Here is a 17,960-nt window from a genome sequence, read left to right on the forward strand (position 1 = left end):
TCCAAATCTTTTATAACTTATGATTTAGGGAAAATGAAAAAAAATATATATGGTTTGCATATTGCCTTTTAACTTCCTGACAAGATTCTTTAACATATTTCTAAAAAAAAGACGTAGTCAATCTGACAAAGTGTTCAGGTCTTCCCCCTCATAGTAAGTATTTTCCCATCGTCTGGCATAGTCTTCCATAAAAAATTCACAATAGAAATGAAGCTCTGTGATTTTGGGTGTTGTATGTCAATGAAATTTTTATATAATAAATTATGCCGGACTTTGATATGGGGTTTTTATTCTGGTACAACACATGTCTTTTAACTTCTTAAGTTTTGATTTAATAGAATCTTAGAATTACAAAATTTATTACCTTAGGTTTGATTGGAAAGTTAATTAAAATAGGTCTGGCGATATCAGGAAATATTGCCATATGTGGGTTCAAAATAATGCATGGGCAGGGGCAGAAAATAATTCTAGCATGAATATAATTAAGAGATGATTTCATGCGACAGAAAGGCTTGGTTACTCTATAAGTTTTACCTATTCGTTGTTTCACTTATGATCACTCGAGGTTTTCCGCTAATAAACTATATATTAATGAAATGTTACCCACTTGCTACTATATGTGGCAAGAAAAAAAGTCTTGAAAAAACCTATTAGCTTAAATAAATCATATTATTTAACACTTGAGACCCTAATAAAACGCCTACAAAACAGATGTTTAAATCCTATTCCGACAAAAAACTTGTTAACATTTAGAATAAGAAGAAGACTGCACGTACATGTACAATGTTTAAATTACACATCTAATAGCTTTTGGGTTTTTTTCTTACGGAAAGTTAAATCTTCCCGTCAAAACTTTTAAAAATCAATTGCCCCTTGGTCTTTATTGCAGAAATATTCCATCTACAGGATATTTAAATTTACATGTATTGCCATTTTTTAAAACATTCTCATTTCTGATGTTCCAGACTGAAAAATGTTTCCGAACCTCTCAATTTAATAACCAGGGCAAAGTGTACGCAGATAGAAGGGAGGATGACTTTTTTCCTGGATTCCTCAAATAAAAATACCGTATGTAAAATTTAGGTCGTTAAAATCGTTTGGCCACACTTTGCGGTTGCTATGCTACTTTGAAATGGAAATGGAGACTGCATTTATTATTTAACTTGAATTTAAAAAAATAAAACAAAACGCAATTAAAAAAAAAACGAAAACAAGTTCCTGGTTTTTTTGCAGTTATATTGCCTACTTTAAAGTCGAAAAAAAAAACTTTATAAATATCGCATTACATGTATCACAATGAATGTAGTTAGTGCATTATATTGCAAAACAAAACAAAAACGATGTAAATAAGTAGTTTTTAAAGATTTGATATTTATGCACATTTAAATATCAGGTAAGCATAAACAAAGTATATAATAGCAATTCTAAATGTACAATATTAAAAAAAATTCAAATAACGAATTGATTTTTAAAAAAAAATCAGTTCGTTGCACGTACAAATAAAAAAAATCTGTACATTGCATATATAATTAAAGAAGCTAAAAGTAAAATAGCTAACTTACCGCCTGTTCGAATTTATAACATCGAATTATGAATTATAAAACCTATATAGAAATGTTTAAAAAGTATTGATATTGACGTCATATATAATAATTATCATGATACATGATTCATATATTCCACGTTGGCACGCACATGCTACCGTCATTTCTAAGAGTGACTATTCATATTGCAGCACTTAATCCAATGTCTCAAACATTATCCCCACTTCTCCCCCTCCCCTCCCCCCAGACGGCAAAAATTTTCCTCACTGAATCACGCAGACTTTTGTTCCCTCTGGTTTACTAATTCCATTTCGGAATAAAGCAGCTTTTCCTACAAGGAAAAATGTAAAGGCATACGCTCATATATAATAAAACATAACTGACACTTAAGGACAAATGATACAAACAATTTTTTATCAAAAATCTTGAAAATAACAACTTTAATCATGCTTGTTTAAGTAAAATGAATAAGTTTAACGCAAACATTTTCATTTTTCATTCAAAGTTTCACAGTAATGGGATTTATAGTGACAGAAAGCTGTAAGATTAATAAGGATGGTTGCAGAAATGTAGAATTCTTAACATCGTAGAAAGTTTACAATTTCTTAAAATTTTTGATATTTATTATTCTCATCATTTACAATCAAAAAAGGTTCAAAAATATATACCAATCCAGGCATCCATTTTTTTTTTTGTATCATCTGTCCTTAAGTAGTAAAAATACATGTGCATGAAAATATGCTGGCTGGCACTTCTTAATAGTTTTAAAAGGAAATAAGACTTACCTGATTTTTTAGTTATTTTATCTACCACTAGTAAATATTCGTAAAAATCTAGTGAATGTGATTTGTCTATGTCGACTTCATCCATAGCCTCCTACAATAGAAAAAAAACAACTAAATTAAAACTTAATTAATTGTTACTTATGCAGAGAATAGAAGAAAGGGACGAAATTTTAAATATCGGATAGATTATGTGTACATGTAATTCTTATGTGTAAAATAAAAAAAAATCCCCCTCTCAATATCCAGATAAAGCATAATAAAAGAAGTACCGGGTATGTGCTTCATTACATTTTTAATCTTTTAAAATTCTTATTCAGGAAAAATACTTAGTTGTTCTTCTCAATGCATAAATAAGATTTTGTTGAAACATATTTTTCTGAGAGTTCTTTTAACGGTTTATATTTAAGGAAGATTTGGGGTACAATATAAAAAAATTACATGCATTGATTCACAGAAGGTGTTGAGGACCAATCAATGAAACATTACAACATTAAGAAGGAAGGGCAAAAACAGTTCAGTTCTTCAAAGTTTTTTTTTTATTTAAATATTTCGGATTTCAAACGTTTCGGCATTAGCATCACTGAAGAGAAAAAAAATTGTCGAAAAGCGCATCTGGTGCATCAAAATTGGTACTGTATATGATTTACATTATGACCCCTGGGTCGAGGCCTCTGCTGGTGGACTGTTAGTCCCCGAGGGTCTCTACAGCCCTGTAGCTAAGTACTTCGGTACTAGCTTGAAAATACGGATATATAATTAATTGCTGTGGTAAAATTTAAAATATTTCAAAATTATGGATAATTTCCCTTATGAATAGCTCTTATTCTTGGACGTATTTGGCTCCAGTCTTTTCAGCTTTTCAAAGTTTTTTTTTTTAATTTAAATATTTCGGATTTCAAAAGTTTCGCATGAGCATCACTGAAGAGACGTAATTTGTCGAAATGCACATCTGGTGCATCAAAATTGATACTTTATATTATTTATATGCAGACAGTTGTTTACAGGTACGAATGACAAGTAATGAATATATATGTGAAGGTAACGAACAGTTATCATGCTCAAATGTCTAATGAAAGAATTCCAGTTGTAAGCAATTTTTCTTCGAAAAGGTACAGTTGAAAAGCTTTTTAAGTAATGTTAAAAAGCATTTCTGAGAATGTACCAAAATATTTTGGTAAAGAGATTCAATTTTTTAAAGAAGCATTTTCTTTAAAGCTTTTCCTTTTCTTTTTGAAATGTGCAACGGATCCAGCTAAAATATGCTTTAAACAGAACTTGAGAACTTTCAATTGAATTGAAATTCAAGGTCTTTATTTATTTGTAAAGTTTAAGAATTTTGTACAATATCATGATCTATTACATTAAAATCTCCCACTGTGGGACGTGGAGACCTGTCCTTCGGATGAGACCGTATAAACCGAGGTCCCGTGTCGCAGTAGGTGCTGGCACGAGAAAGACCCCTCACTCCTCAATGGCCGTAAGTGCCGAGTATAGGACAAAAATTTGCAGCTCTCCACCGGCAAGTGGTGGTGTCTCCATATGAGTGAAAAATTCTCGAGAAGGGATGTTAAACAACATACAAACAAACATTACATTAAAATCAAATAATACAAAGTACGAAATGTGTTGATTACGAACAGTCATCCTGCTCGCAGTCCAACTAAACAATACAAGATGTGAGCAGAGCAAATGCGGACCTCTGAACACTTCAGAAGTATAGCATACCTCTATTTGTGTGTGCAGAGCCTTTAGTCCTAAACTTTGTAAGAGTTCAGAAACCTGAAGAAGAAAAAAAACAATTAATTGGTTTTATTATTGGTTTTTCTTTCTTATTTTCTAAAACCAGAAAAAAGCCAATACATATACTAAATGATATCCAATATCTAGACTCTTGCTTATTTGTTAAACATTAGATAAAAATATTTTTTCGATTTTTTTACAAGGCCAACCCTTAATAAAGAAATGGCTCTTCCTTAATTTCGACATACTAGGCAATTCAAATACATGTAATATGAAGCTGTTAAAAGTGAAGCAATGTCTGCGTTATACATTGTAATTGTGGGTGAAGCTAACTAACAGACAGTGATTGTTCTCAAAAAACCTCTGATAAAAATATGTAAACAGGGAATTTAAAAAAAAAACCCTGAAAATCGCAGAGGTGTGATCAGGTGCCTAGGAGGATTAAGTATCCCCTATCAACCGGAAACAACCGCTCTGATCAGGTAGACAGAGTAATCCGTAGTCAAATTTAGTATAAAAACAAACGCCTATCAATTGGTATTAAATATGACAGTCAAAATACGGCCCAATGATAGGTGGTATTTGTTTACAAAGTCATTATATCGACCATAGAATTTGCAAAATGTTGACTTTAAACGAGGTTTTTGAATCCCTTTCACATTAACTTATTTGTCAGTATCCTGCCTCGGTTTAAAAATTGCTCGTACTCAGAGCATGCTCTTGAGTATCGGATAAGTTGGAAGACATAAACATCATAAGCAGGTGATCGTGGAATATTACTACATAAATAGGGAAAGAGCTTCTTAAAACAAATATTCTGTACTTCTAAGGTATCTTAACAAAGAAAAGGTATACAGTAAGTGCAATTTGACGAAAATGAGCTATACATTTAGTTAATTGCATTTAGAATTCAAAAATAATTTTCTCATAGAGATTTGTTTTAAATTACCAAGTTTACACTTAATCTAGTGAAGTCGTAAGATTTTGTGATTTTTCCACGTACATTTACGTACATTTGTAACAAGCTAATTTTTGTTATGGTGTTTTCATTGTTCATAAGTATTTGAAATGTGTACTCACTTCATTAACATCCAACGATTGGTCACCATTTTTATCATACTCCCTAAACTTTGCCCAATGTTCCAATATCTAAAAATGCAGATTGTCGATATATTTGAGCAAACCAACAGTGGTACCATGGCTTTGCGTTAGGCAAAAGAATCAAAAACCTAAAAACCCGTATACTCCCTCAATATAATACAAAACTTCAAACAAACAAGGCATATCAGAATTCCCCTCTAAAGAATAAATTGGGAAAATCAAAACGCAAAAGATAAACAAACTAACCCCCTCTCAAAAAAGATAGAAGCATTATCACGCTTTACAGTTGTAGTTTTTACAGTTGTTCAATACTTTTTAAATAATATACTGCAGATGGAATATAAGTAGGTAAGTATGTAAATATTTCATTATATTGACATTTGTATAAATACAAAATAGAGTCTGATTTATGACCTATTTATGTCACTTTTATATAACTCAAATAACATTCTTAGATTTTTCAAAAGATAGGCCGCATGAAATTATTTAGACTTGTACAAATAGTTTCGTCTTGCTTAGAGAATAAGAATAAAAATTTCGCTGTTTGTCTTTGATTATTTTTCATTAGAGTGTTTAAATTGCCAGCTACATCTACAAAGAGAAATTTTCTCTTCTGTTTTCAAAAGATTTGCAATGAAATAAGAAATGTTTTTCATGATGGAATTGTTAAAATTGCTGTTTACAGTTAATATTTTCGTTGTTTTTTTTAAGAGTGGGTGTATTGAAAACAATCTGCACGTTTATTCAACGCAGGAAACATAACGTGGTGTTTTTCAATACGATGTCATAGTAACGAAAACAGTCAATCAAAGAGTAGGATGTCCTTTATGAGTTTTAAATTGAAGAAAATTAAATTTCTTTAAAGGCATAAATCATAAATATAATAACAATTATTATACATTCTATTTTCTTTTGAATATATTAAACTGTCGGAAAGGTTGTTAAATTTTATAGTTTTACTCACAAACTGTCGGAAAGGTTGATAAATTTTAGTTTTACCCACAAACTGTCGGAAAGGTTGTAAATTTTTATAGTTTTACTCACAAACTGTCGGAAAGGTTGTTAAATTTTGTAAATTTACTCACACACTGTCGGAAAGGTTGTTAAATTTTCTAGTCTTACTCACAAACTGTCGGAAAGGTTGTTAAATTTTATAGTTATACTTACAAACTTCTGAGACATGTGAGCAAAATGTCGTAGATAAACTATTCCATTCATTTTATTCGTCTTTGGGTCTACAATGACCGGATTTTCCTCTGACAAAAAGAAAATGTCTCCCATTACGACAAATATTGAAAATCATTGTAAAATAATTCTGAGTACTAATTATAATGTAAATAAGATGAAGTCTGTAACCAAATTTTTGTTAACGAAACATCCATACGAGTTTTTAAAAATGAATTGATCAGAAAATATTTATGTCATAAAATCATGGATTATTCAAATATAAATGCTTACCGAACGTTTGAAGTTTGCTGGAATTTGAGGAATCAATGCCTACCTAATGTTTGGAGTTTGCTAGGATTTGAGGAATCAATTCCTACCTAATGTTTGGAGTTTGCTAAGATTGGAGAATCAATGCCTACCTAATGTTTGGAGTTTGCTAGAATTTGAGGAATCAATACCTACATAATGTTTGGAGTTTGCTAAAATTTGAGGAATCAATGCCTACCTAATGTTTGGAGTTTGCTAGAATTTGAAGAATAAATGCCTACCTAATGTTGGAGTTTGCTGGAATTTGAGGAATCGATGTCTAACTAATGTTTTGAGTTTGCTAGGATTTTAGGAATCAATGCCTACATAATGTTTGGAGTTTGCTAGGATTGGAGAAATCAATGCCTACCTAATGTTTGGAGTTTGCTAGAATTTGAGGAATCAATGCCTACCTAATGTTTGGAGTTTGCTAGGATTTGAAGAAGAATTTTCCTCCCCGGTTGACCCGTTTCCATTTGTCCTGATGCCTGGGAGTGGATCATTTGAAAATCCAGACAAACTACGAAATCAGTTAAAGGATGAATGATCACATGTATATATGAATAAACATTAACCATTTTCAAAGATAAGCATAAGGTTAGTAGTAGAAGCTGATAGTGCACCTACTGTAACTATTTTTGTGAAATCTAAAATACATATTTTGCCTTAGAACAGATAATTTTAAATTAAAGAAGATGCAAATTGCATACTAAACAAACTGAATGAAAATTTACTACAGAAATAAATGGTCGAGGCTCAAATCATGATGCACAAAAAATCATAAAAATCTCTTTTTGGCATCTGATTTAAATTATATTTTCCCAAGTCCGCTGCCGCTTGAGAAGCGGTAGCGGGTTCGGAACATCTAATTTTAATTAGATTGTCCTTGTGTCAAATTAGCTGTCAAAAAATATGTTTACCGAATAGGTTTACATATAAAAAAGAGGAATACGTGAAATCTCGATATTCCTTCCATTATTTGTCGTAAGTGGTCAATAATCAAGAAGACACATTAGATATATTTTCAACAAATGCGTAAAAATATGCCTCAATATTTTATAAAAGTGCAAGAAGGGCAGGAGCTGTATCAAAACTCAGCTGCGTACTAACCTTAGACTCGGCAAGGCATTGGCTTTCGATAATCTTCGTACTCTCTTTATCTTAACTTCCTAATTAATTAAAAAAAATCATACTCTGGAATATTAGGAATGAAAAGAATTACTTGTAATTTAATCCTGTTGAATTGAATATCCTTTTGTTCTTTAATAAAGCGCTACATAATGGCTATAGTTTGTTAATCTGCTTATATAAGTTTTTTTTGTGTTTTATTTATCTATTTTCTCTTTTTTGTTGATAAATTTCTGTGTCTTTTCTTGAAAAAAAAAAAGAATTAGCAAAATCTACGTTGTTGTGTTTTGAATAACAAGACAATTAACACTAGTTTTTTTTTTACTTCAGGTTTTGTTTTGTCGTCAGATGTGGTTTCAAACACTAGAAACAAATAACTGTTAATAAATAATTAAATTGTCAGTAATTCTTCTGTAAAGAAATGTGAATCTGTCAAATACATACCAAGCTCTTTCAAAGACTTACTTTATCATGAAATGTGTAATGTGGAGGCATAAGAAGTTTGGATTGTTGCAAGGTCCCCTCTGCCAAGGCGTCATAGATTTTGGTGACGTTTTTGAGGAGCTTGACAAACTCCGGATCTCTTTCACACGTCTCCTCGTCATAAAAGTGCTCGCTCAATTTACTGTCGGTAGAATTATGTAATTATTATTCCATTTTAGTGTTTTTCCATTTTCACCTTTCTATAATATCTGTTTCTTTTACAAATCAAAATTAATTTGTAAATATCAAATGTCATTTTTGTTAATAATGGTATTTCTTTAATATATTTAAGGATCTTGTGAGCTATTTGATCAAAGTACGTCGTCTGTCGTTGTCATCGTTAACTTTTCACACTTTCATTTTCTTCACCAGAACCACTGGGTTAATTTCAACCAATGTTGGTATAGAGCATACTTGGGTGAAAGGAATTCAAGTAGAGCCAGGCCCAATGGAAGATAATTAACAAGTATTGAAAATCTAACAACATATTCTAAAAATCGTCTCAAGAACCACTATGCCAGAAAAGATAAAACTTACGTAAAAGCTTTATTACATAATGTACATTCAAGTTTGTTCAAATCATCACCCCAGGGTAGGATGCATATAAGGAATATATGAAAAAAATCTTTAAGAATCTTCTTCTTAAGAGCAGCAAAGAAAGCCATGATTAATCAAATTCATATGGAAGCACCCAGTTATAGTGTAGATTCATGATTGTTGAAATCATGAACTACATGGATAGGGTGGGCCACAATGGGAGAAAACTTTTACATAGGAATACATAGGGAAAAAATCTTTGAAAAGCTTCTTCTTAAGAACAGCAGAGCCATTATTAGTCATATTTACATTGAAGCATCCTCAGGTAGTTTAGATCAAAGCCCTATGGAATAGGTTGAAGCTACGATAGGGGATTTGTGAACATTTTCGCAAAATATCCTACGACTAAAAATTTTTTTTAATTCTCTTTAAATTATCTAAGCTATAGTAGGTCACTTAAAATCTAATATTTCTATTACATTGAAAGATATTGTGAAAAATCCTTCAGAAAAGAAATTCTTTTGTAAAAAAAAAAAAGAAATTGCAGACTTATGAAATTTTAATCTTAGTTGTAAGATTTTTGTGAAAAGAGAATAAAAAAAGTTTTTGAGAGTGTCAAGACCACACTAAATCATATTAAAAAGCAAAACATACGAAGGTTGTGTTGATCATTTTTTTTAATTATTGAGTCATGAAGGTAAGCCTTGAGCCGAAATTGGAGATCCATTTTTTTTTTTTACATAAGGCATGTATGCAAGAAAACAACTTTCTCCAGAACAGCAGGACCATTATTGATAATGAAGCATCCCGATGTTATATGGATTCAACTTTGATCCATTCATAGATCTCTTAGGGCTAGATTTTGGTCCACAATATGGAGTCAAAATTGGAGGGAAATTAAAAAATATGCTGATGATGAACAGCAAGGCCAAAGTGACTCAGGTAATCATTTTGGCCCATGGGTCTCTTCTTATGTTTTATTATCAATTATGATTAAAACTGGATGCAATAAACTCAAAAGGTTACATATTATCTTAGCAACTTCATTTGTATATAAAAATGAATGCTCTAGTGAGATTATGCAATGTATTTTCTCCTGTCAAAAGATTTATTTATTTATTGATTTTTAAACAAGTGAAATGTTCTCTCATGAACACATTATGGAAAGACAGCAGTGATATATGTAAGGTCAGGGGTCAATGAGATAAGGTCAGGGGTCACTGAGAAATGGTCAGGGGTCACTAAGAAATTGGAATTCAGTCGACTCCATATTGGACATACTTTTGTTGAAATAATAAAATACGTAAAACTGTTTTTAATACAGTCTATGTTTGACCATCAATTGCTAAAATTTAAAGTTTCTGATTAAAAATGAATAAATCAACCATATGTTTGATCAGTTAATTAATTAATTAATCAATTAATATATGATTCAATTGTTTACTTGGGATTTTACCTGATATCGGTTTTAAGTCCTGCTACCATTCCCATGAACAACTTTTGTTGATCATAAAGTTCTCCCTCTAAGTGACTTATATCCTATATAAAATACATGCAGCATTCTTTATAACATGTGATGTTCAGTCTATATAGCATGTAACAGTCTTTATCATATGTTAAAGGTTTTACAACAGACTTTATTTTATGTTTAGACTTTATTACACGTATCATGCTTTATTACATGGAACAATCATTAAATTGCAATACATTTTGCTCTCATGTTAATATAACGTAAAGTAATATTATCTGACGTAACTCATTATAGCAAGACTGTTTTGATATCTACTAAAGCATAGCTTGCACTTATGATTTTTAAAGCTTGTTAAATTAAATTCTTATAAACAACATTTTTGGCGTCATTAAAAAAATGAAAAAGTGTATTTCATATCCTATCTTTTCTTGATAATGTTCAAGAAGAATATGTCATATAAATTGTGAGAAAGTTTTCATATTTCATATCCTATTTTTTACTTCCTGAAAATTTCATTAGATGCTCATAAGAATTATTTGTCATAAACAATAAGTTTGATAAAAACGATTTCATACATCTTTAATTCACTTCCTGAAATTTTATGAGATACTCAGAAGAATTATTTGTTATAAACAATAAGATGTTTGAGAAAGTTTGTAGACACCTTACCTTTTCTCTGACGTAAATGTCACGTTTCAAAGAATCAACATCCGGTACAGTCTCATCTGGAAGTGAAACGGAAGTATTTAAAGTCACCAGTTACTCCCCCCCTCTCTCTCTCGTTGCCTCCTTAATCGACTTATTGCAACATTTCGTATAACTTTTAGTGATACATTACTGTCAACTTAGTAGACAATACAGTACATAATTATTTGATTTTTATATAATTTATTAAATGCTTTAAAATTTCATTGACTTTGTGCACTGTGGGATTTTGCGACATACTACAAAGTTAGATCTGATCGACATATAACAGCCTGGCTTGTGTTAATGATTTAATGCCCTAAAAAAAGGTAACGTCTAAGTGACATATTACACAGTAGAGATTGAGTTCATTTTATCCACTCCTAGGTTATCGTTACTTATTACATTGTAACGTCTGAGAGACTTTTTACACAGTGTAGATTTGAATTCATTTTTTTTTTACACTCTAGGGTTACAGTATTCCATTAAGTGACTTAAAACACAGCGTAGATTTGAATTCAGTTTTAATCTCGTTTATTACAGCTGTAGATCTATACAAGTTTGTTCAAATCATGACCCTCTTACAGAGGTCAGGCTGGACCACACTAGGTGGTCAAAGTTTTACATAGAAATACAGAAGTGTATAGGAAAAAATTCTTTTTTTTCAAGAAGCACTTGGGCAGAGGAGTTGAAACTTATTTTTTTATTTTACACTCTTAAATTGCAGCAAAATTGATTGACATGCATGTATTACATGTATTACACAATAATTTAATTCTGATTGTAACGCGCCATTTGATTGGATAACAAATTTATTTTATATCGTATAAATTGGGTTGCCTACGTCACAATGACTTGCGTCAAAAACGTATCGATGACGTTACATTTAAATTTTGTACAGTCATTTTTTAAGGCCAATCATCTTTTTTCTTACACTAAATGAATGAAAATTAAATTATAAGGAATGAAATTAATAGCTACCCAATTTATACGGTATACACTTAACGCTTTTTTTTTTTATAAACCGCTTCGCGGTTTATAAAGCGTAAACTGCCCCAACCCACTTTATACCGTATAAATTGGATAGCTATTAAATTCATTCCTTAAATATTTCTAATAACTTTTTGAACTGCAAAGTTCGCGTTACATACTAGTAATGTATCGATTAAGTTTGAGTGAACAGTGAATCTTTAAAAATTTAAAACTGTATTAGAGTAGCAGACACAAGACTTGTGCTTAAGGCGTTAATTAGATAATGTCTAATTATAACACTATTAAGTGAAATACAAGAAAACATTGATGTAACCATCAATTGTCGCCCGGGAAATAAAGAAATGAGTCTTGATCATCACACCGCTTCGATATGTGTGAAAAAGGCATGCGTCTAAATGATGGAGACGATAGTCGAGAATATTTTGAAAACTTATAGTCGGATGAAAATCGAACAAAAACGATACCCTTTTAAACTTTATCAATTCCTCAAGTAATTGTTGGCTGCATAAAATATAATTTGAAACCAGACACATGCATCACCTATTTTCAAAAATGTCGTTCACTTAAAGAATATAAAACACGAACTGTGTAAAGTACTTTTTTACGTTTTTATGCGATAAGTAAAATTCGATGTTCTAAAAAAAGGGACCTGTCGTTTTTTCGATAGTAAATGATAAGCAACTTTATATAATAAATATGAAAAACATATATATTTTTACAGATTCACTTTATGGAAGTAAATATATTGTGTATCTCGTAATTTATAAAGGGAAAGAACATTCTGATTAACAATCTTTTTAATGTTTAGAAAACCTTTAATTCTGAATAACTTCTCCCACCTCAATCCCCATATACCAACACTTAAACTTATATGTATAGAGCAGCCCGGTCCTCCGGGCTGCAATAACGCAGTAAAGTCGGGGAAAATTACATGCAAGTTAAAGTGACTTACTACCCTAAAAGTGTTACGACAGCGAATTTATGAATTTATTGACCAATTACTTTTCATAGAACCTAGATACGCTTTACCTTGGAAGGACTTGCTTCTCTCTTGCCTCATTTTAAACATTTTATTTTGGTCGTCAATATTCTGAAACAAGAATTTGACTCAACTGAAGAACATGAATTTTATTACATATTCAAGCAGTACATGTAGTTGTAGTTGTGGTGCTTGAATGGAATGAGATTTTTTTAATTATTCAAAAATACACATGAACATACCGACATTCTTCGAGAAATACTCCTCGTGTTCTGCTTAAGAAAGGAAATTTCGGTTTCAAGGTCTTCTATCCTAAAATCAGAGTTAGTTTTCAGACATTTAGATAGTTTATAGATCAACCGAATAAAAGCTATCAATCATAATATGCAATTTGAAAATTATAGTGCATCTTTTCTCGCCTTAAAATATTGTTCCTTAATTTGCAACCGCCAGGCGCGTAGCTAGGCGTACGCAAGTGCTTCCACATCTTTCTCACAAAATGATAATAATAATAGTAATGAAACAAAAATTAAATCCCATCATAAATCAGGCAATACTTTTTCTTTTTCATGATGAGGAAATAAGCAATTTAAACGTTGAAACTCGGATTATTTCAATGTAACTCTCTTTTCTGGATATATACTCAAAATTAAGTGTCAGAATTACTGTAAACTCAACAGCTTCAGGGGGCTTCGCCCACCGGGCCTCCACCAGGGATTGGCCCTGGACCCATTGGGGGCCTTAAGGCGGCCCCAAACCCCCTGCCTTGATTTTCTTCCACATTAAACACCCCCTAGCTACGCCCCTGCTGCCTTTCCGTATATATTATTATTTATTTTTGCATGTTAACATATTTGTATATCATTTCATTTATCGTAAGCTTATTTTTTTCCAAAAATGATTGACTTTTATAATACATCATATTATAATCATCTTCAAGATAGATCACTAAATTTAAGATTTTTTTTTTTAGAATTTAAATCTTTTACTTTGTTCGAAAAAAATTCTCTTGTTTCGATGCAATTTACATGCGGTATTAAATATTTTATAATTTAAAAATGCAAACATTAAAATATACTGAAGGTACATGTACATATAAATGATTTTTTTTCATGTTATGTTTCATGGCTACAAATGTCTCCAAAACTTTACATGTATGGATAAATGTGAAGAAACAAGTGTTCATTGTATGTTAGGATGTCTTAAGTTTTCCTAGTAAGTTAGTGTCAAACTACATCTTATGATATATCCTTAGGATGTTCTTAACTTTCTTCCTAAGTCATATCTTAGGAATAATCTTACGACATATCTTAGAAAAGTTTCCTGAACATGTCTGCAGGCCCCTAAAAATATTTTGGTGTAGATACAACACTCCTAATAAATAACCAAATTTTTATGGAATCACTTAAAAAAAAATCAGAATAATGTTTGTCTAAAAAACACGAAAGGGCAAGATAGTTCAAATTTTCTAAGATTTTCTAAATCCGAGAAAAATCCAATACAATTTTTAAAAATGAATACAAATTATAGAACTTACTTTTGCTGATAGTCTTTGACCACTTTCTCTCGTTCTCTCTCCCACATACACACCGTGCTTGTCCTCTGTAATCTGTAAAACGAAACATAATATTCCGTAAACAGCTCAAAAATAGCTAAATAAGTGGCTGACCATCATAATACCTTGTAAGTTTCATTATGTCGTGTTTTCTATTACGAAATAATGCCCCATTAATTCTCCTGGGCAAAAGGTAGAATACAAATAATAATAATAAGTTAATTGTCAGCTTAATTCCATACTGTGAATGTCCATAAATCAAAATATTTAGTAATTATGTACGATTAAGATCGATTTAATAATTAAGGAGGTAATCACTCTTGTAGCTTTTGTGACTTTTCCTCGTACAACTGTTCCATGCATTTTAACTTGGTTTTGGTTTTCGCTGCTTCTAGGAGTCTGTCTGTGGTTTCTTTTCTCTCATTCATTAACGTCTCATACGCATGTTGGGCTTTCTCTATCCATCAAATTGACAGATAATACTATAATTAGTAATATTTATTTCTAATTCTAATTTGTTGCTTTGGTAAGGGGAAACTTGAAGCTCCCACCTCCCTTTCTGTACCTTAGGTAACCAACTATTGGAAATAAGTTGTAAAGAGAATTTAAAGTCAAAATATATTTCAGTGTTATTTTATATTTTACGTTTTATAAAATAAACAATTTATAGACGTAACTAGAATCGAGTTTTAATTTTTGCAAGATTAAATATTTACTACTGACAACGAAGAGAGGAATATGAATTTTTCGGAAGAATTTTCATTCTAAATTGATTCTAGCACATTCTAATACATTTTCATAGGTTCACAGGGAGTTGTCTCACCTCGATATTCGTCTACCCGCCTTTCCGCCTCCTCAATCTCCGTGTGCTTTTGCTAAAATTAAAGTTTTATTTAAATTCATAATTTCAGAAAATGCAGGATTTGTTGAATTGGAATTTGTTCTCTAAAGAGCGCAGAAAATGGGTATGAAATATCGCTCAGGTCAAATGACCAAAAAACAAAACAAAACAAAAACAAAACAAAACAAAGCCAAGCAAAAAACAAACAAACAAACAAATAAAAACAAAACAACCCCCATCAAAAAAAAAAGCAAACAAAACAAAACAAAAAAAAAAAACAAAAAACAAAAAAAAAACAAACAAACAAACAAACAATTTAGCAAAACAAAAACAACAACAAAAACAACCAAACAAAAAAGAGAGAAAAAAAACTTACATTTCTTAACTGAATAGATAAAAGTATGAGTGTTTCTTTGAATATGACATACTTACTGGTACGTCACATTGTTAAATTAAAGGTCATGAAATATTTTCCGTAGACATAATGGAAAAACTGAGAAAACATTAACGAAGTTGACAGGATTAGCACAATCGCATTATTTCAATGAAACTGATAAGGGTGTTTCTGTTTACTTACGAATAGGTTTAATAACAGGTTGGTTTTTAAATACATGTATGACCCATCCGTATGACTAAGATATTTACCAACAATGAAAAAAAACTTTTTTAAAAGCAATACAATCTGATATCTTAATTAAGTTTAAACATGAAAACTAGACACACAATTACGAATTTTACAATGAAAATCAGTTAAAGTGTTTATGTAATTGTAAGCAGTTTTAATTCAATGGTCCTGTCAAATAAATAACCATTTTAAAAATCACTGAAAAATTAAATAAAAAAAAAAGTCTGCAACAATTTTCTCACGACACGATTCTAAACTGAACATTAAACGCACGGCTGTCAGGTTAGGGTGTGTTTAAAATATCACGAAAATATGGAGGGTAATCGTGTTCAAAAATCCAGACTTGTAAGTTTGTAAATCCCAACTTGGCAATCGTATCAGTTTCATAGGTTACATATGTAAGTAGGTTATATTCCGACATCCAAGCATGTAGTTTTGAAAATACAACTGTGTTGACTCTGAGTTTATACTATGATTGTGTGTATTTTTGATGTTGTAAACTTTGTTTTCCGGAATCTGTATTTCCGCGCTCTGAATGAAACACAAAGACAATTCACAAGTCTACAAATGTAAAGTTTGCACGTTTGTCGAATTTTGATATGAGAAACTATGGAGGGGCATCAGTGCCTAAATTCTTTTTAAATGTTTTTATTTTCTATTTTTATTTTAACTTCTTCTTTTTCCAAAAGAAATAAATTATTTAGTATTCATTTCTTGTTTTTTTAATTCTAACTTCCAATTTTATATTAATATTTTAAATTTCTTATTTTAATTTAAACTTCTTGTTTATGTTTTCCAATTTCATTTTCTTAATTTTATTTTATTTGATGATGTGATATGAATCATTACCCGCTTATACACGGCTTGCGCGGATCTAGAGGGGCTTCGGTTTTTAAGGTCTCCTTACGCAGCTGTTACCTTTGACACGGCACAAGGAACTTCGGACAATTGAACTCTGTCCTCCCCATGGCTTACGAAGCTATAGCGCCCAACCACCATAACCACTAGGCTACTGTGACTAGTGCCCTAGTTTATTAAGATCTTATGTAACTGCAATACCATCATATTAAAAAAAACAACCACCCGGGGGGGTCTAAAATAATTTGACGAGCAAAAAATAAATAAATAAACTGCCAAAACTCCTCCTTCTTCGTGACAGAGTGAAACGATGTTTAGGATCTTTTGTGAACTTTTCGGTAGCTTTTATTCAACACAAGAATTTGCCAAACTTTGATGATACTGCAAAATAAGGGGGGGGGGAGGTGGCATACAGTCTATAAATAATTTTTTCATATTAAAACAACTGCAAAAGATTTTCCATACAAAAGAGTTGGGAACCCAACCTTCCGCCCCCCTCTCGTACTTCGGCCCTGAGATTTGTTGATGTGAAGATTTTTTTTTCAGTCCTACTTCGAAAAAAAATAATTTGATGACAATACCAATTCTGATATGTGTACCGTAAGCGGATAATCAAAATGGCGGTCATATTTATCATATTTTAAACATCAGGGTCCGGGGCCATAAAACTTAGACGAGCTCACTTTTGATTTCAGTCTCACTTTACCAAAGGAATTAATAGTAGAAAAGGTGAAACTGAGATCAAAAGTGAGCTCATCTAAGTTTCATGGCCCCGGAGCCAGGTCCGTAGGCAGATAGTTTAATGAGGGTACCAGAATATACAGTACAGTAGAAAATAAGCCGTTTCCGATTGTGTCCCCTCAATAATTTTGCCGGTAAATACATGAGAAAAGAAATCAAGGCTAATTTATCGTTGTGCCCCTTCACAGTAGAGAAAGAAATGAAGAAATTTTTGTTTGGTGCCTCCAAATGAAATTACTTCCTACGGACCTGAAAACGAGAGAAACACGCAAGAATGATATCATATGGGTTTTTTTTAAAAATAAAAAACAAATTATTTTCATGTTCCAGGGAAATATTTCTACGTTCCGTAGACTGTTCCGCGTGATCTCTATGTACACATGTACACGTATACATAATAGGCAGTAGCGCCCCTTTTCGTT

The 17,960-nt window shown here is 31.4% G+C and overlaps 1 protein-coding gene across 1 annotated transcript in view; it reads right to left on the reverse strand.

The window, feature by feature from the left end:
• Positions 1 to 1,792: 1,792 nt before the first annotated feature.
• Positions 1,793 to 17,960, reverse strand: part of LOC133188705 (uncharacterized) — a 29,089-nt gene continuing 12,921 nt past the window's right edge. The window contains exons 5-19 of the mRNA XM_061324206.1: positions 15,297 to 15,348; positions 14,792 to 14,930; positions 14,456 to 14,527; positions 13,161 to 13,230; positions 12,969 to 13,029; positions 10,932 to 10,987; positions 10,248 to 10,330; positions 8,237 to 8,396; positions 7,754 to 7,812; positions 7,057 to 7,163; positions 6,338 to 6,426; positions 5,150 to 5,218; positions 4,055 to 4,108; positions 2,330 to 2,420; positions 1,793 to 1,875 (exon numbers count right to left, since the gene is read on the reverse strand). Coding sequence (XP_061180190.1) covers positions 1,808 to 1,875; positions 2,330 to 2,420; positions 4,055 to 4,108; positions 5,150 to 5,218; positions 6,338 to 6,426; positions 7,057 to 7,163; positions 7,754 to 7,812; positions 8,237 to 8,396; positions 10,248 to 10,330; positions 10,932 to 10,987; positions 12,969 to 13,029; positions 13,161 to 13,230; positions 14,456 to 14,527; positions 14,792 to 14,930; positions 15,297 to 15,348 — 1,230 coding nt within the window. The 3' untranslated portion in view covers positions 1,793 to 1,807. The remainder of the gene's footprint in view (positions 1,876 to 2,329; positions 2,421 to 4,054; positions 4,109 to 5,149; positions 5,219 to 6,337; positions 6,427 to 7,056; positions 7,164 to 7,753; positions 7,813 to 8,236; positions 8,397 to 10,247; positions 10,331 to 10,931; positions 10,988 to 12,968; positions 13,030 to 13,160; positions 13,231 to 14,455; positions 14,528 to 14,791; positions 14,931 to 15,296; positions 15,349 to 17,960) is intronic.

Source organism: Saccostrea echinata, unplaced genomic scaffold (assembly GCF_033153115.1).
Source record: "Saccostrea echinata isolate AGI-Se365-2 ecotype Australia unplaced genomic scaffold, CSIRO_AGI_Sech_v1 ptg000016l, whole genome shotgun sequence".
NCBI lineage: Eukaryota > Metazoa > Mollusca > Bivalvia > Ostreida > Ostreidae > Saccostrea > Saccostrea echinata.